The sequence below is a fragment of the Oryzias melastigma genome, unplaced genomic scaffold, assembly GCF_002922805.2.
Source record: "Oryzias melastigma strain HK-1 unplaced genomic scaffold, ASM292280v2 sc02872, whole genome shotgun sequence".
NCBI classification, from domain to species: Eukaryota; Metazoa; Chordata; class Actinopteri; order Beloniformes; family Adrianichthyidae; genus Oryzias; species Oryzias melastigma.
The window spans coordinates 1-1,203 of record NW_023419443.1 but is presented as its reverse complement, the minus strand read 5'-3'; the positions used below and the strand labels follow the sequence as shown (position 1 = coordinate 1,203).

Here is a 1,203-nt window from a genome sequence, read left to right as displayed (position 1 = left end):
TCCAGCAAAGGGAAGTACCTGAAGCGGATCCGGTACCACGGCAGAGGCATGTTCGGCATCATGGACAAAGTCTACTGTCACTATTTTGTGAAGCTGGTGGAAGGGCCGCCGCCCCGACCGGAGCAGAAGACGGGCCTGGACCAGGCCCGAGAGTACGTCCAGAAGCTGAAGGATCGGACCGTCATCCACAGCCTGTAGATCTTCACATGTTTGAATCATTTTGTAAATAAACGTCAGCAGAAACGCTGTGAGCTCTTCATTCTGACCACGGACACGCTGAGGTTCACGCGGTCGGCTCATGCACCAATCACAGACCGTGTTCATGTTCCAGAACGCATCAGTGTACGGTTACCCCGCCCCCCCGGAGGAAGCAGGACGCGACCTTCTGCTTCTGTGACCAACATGACAAGAAGGTTCTGTTGTGACTGAATGGATCTCCTGAAAGTCATCAGTCGCTGTGATGCTGCTGCTCTTTATGAAACATGACAGATAAGAGCAGAACGCGGCGGTTTCCTGTTTCCTCTTATCTGAAGGAGAAGGCTCCTCTCTGTCTTATCTGCTGCCGCTCACCTTTCCACGGCGCCGTGACGACGCTCAGAATCTCCAGACTCGTTATTCCGCTAATAAATGGAAGGAGAGGAAAACAAAACAGGAGAGGGAACATTTCTATTTGTAGAGGTCAGCGCGTCTGATTGGTCTGCAGCCCGGAGCGCCGTTCCCCGCTCATCCTAATTGGCCCTCTGTTTCCTGCGGATGATGCGGCTGAGCCGGAGCGGGTTCCCGCCTGTCGCCGGCGCCGAGCCGCTCAGAGAATCCTCAGATAAAATGCCATCTGCTGCCCCCAATTTCAGCAGACAAGTGCCCCCAATCGGGGGGGGGGGCTCCATCTCCCACATGGTGATCCGACTGTGGGTCAGTGGGCAGCCTGCCTTCAGTCGGTCGGTGGTTCGAATCCCAGTCATGGATTCTCTGAACTCGTTTGTATGAAAGCTTGATACTGAAATGTCAGGATTATTATTTATTTTATTTGTTCTCAGCTCTAAAAGCAGAACCGTACGGGGAACTGAGAGGCATTTCAACAGAAACGGGACTCTGACTGTCGGGGGTGTAGCGTCCTCATGGGAGGCCTGTGAGGCGGTTTGAGCTCATCCTCTGACGTCTATGGAGAACGTCCACATGACTGCAGATCCAACATGGCTGCCA

General features: G+C 53.8%; 1 protein-coding gene across 1 annotated transcript in view; it reads left to right on the top strand.

The window, feature by feature from the left end:
- LOC112139292 (39S ribosomal protein L22, mitochondrial-like) overlaps nucleotides 1-246 on the top strand; it is a 1,528-nt gene extending 1,282 nt beyond the window's left edge. The window contains exon 3 of the mRNA XM_024262038.2: nucleotides 6-246. Coding sequence (XP_024117806.2) covers nucleotides 6-198 — 193 coding nt within the window. The 3' untranslated portion in view covers nucleotides 199-246. The remainder of the gene's footprint in view (nucleotides 1-5) is intronic.
- The last annotated feature ends 957 nt before the right edge of the window (nucleotides 247-1,203 follow it).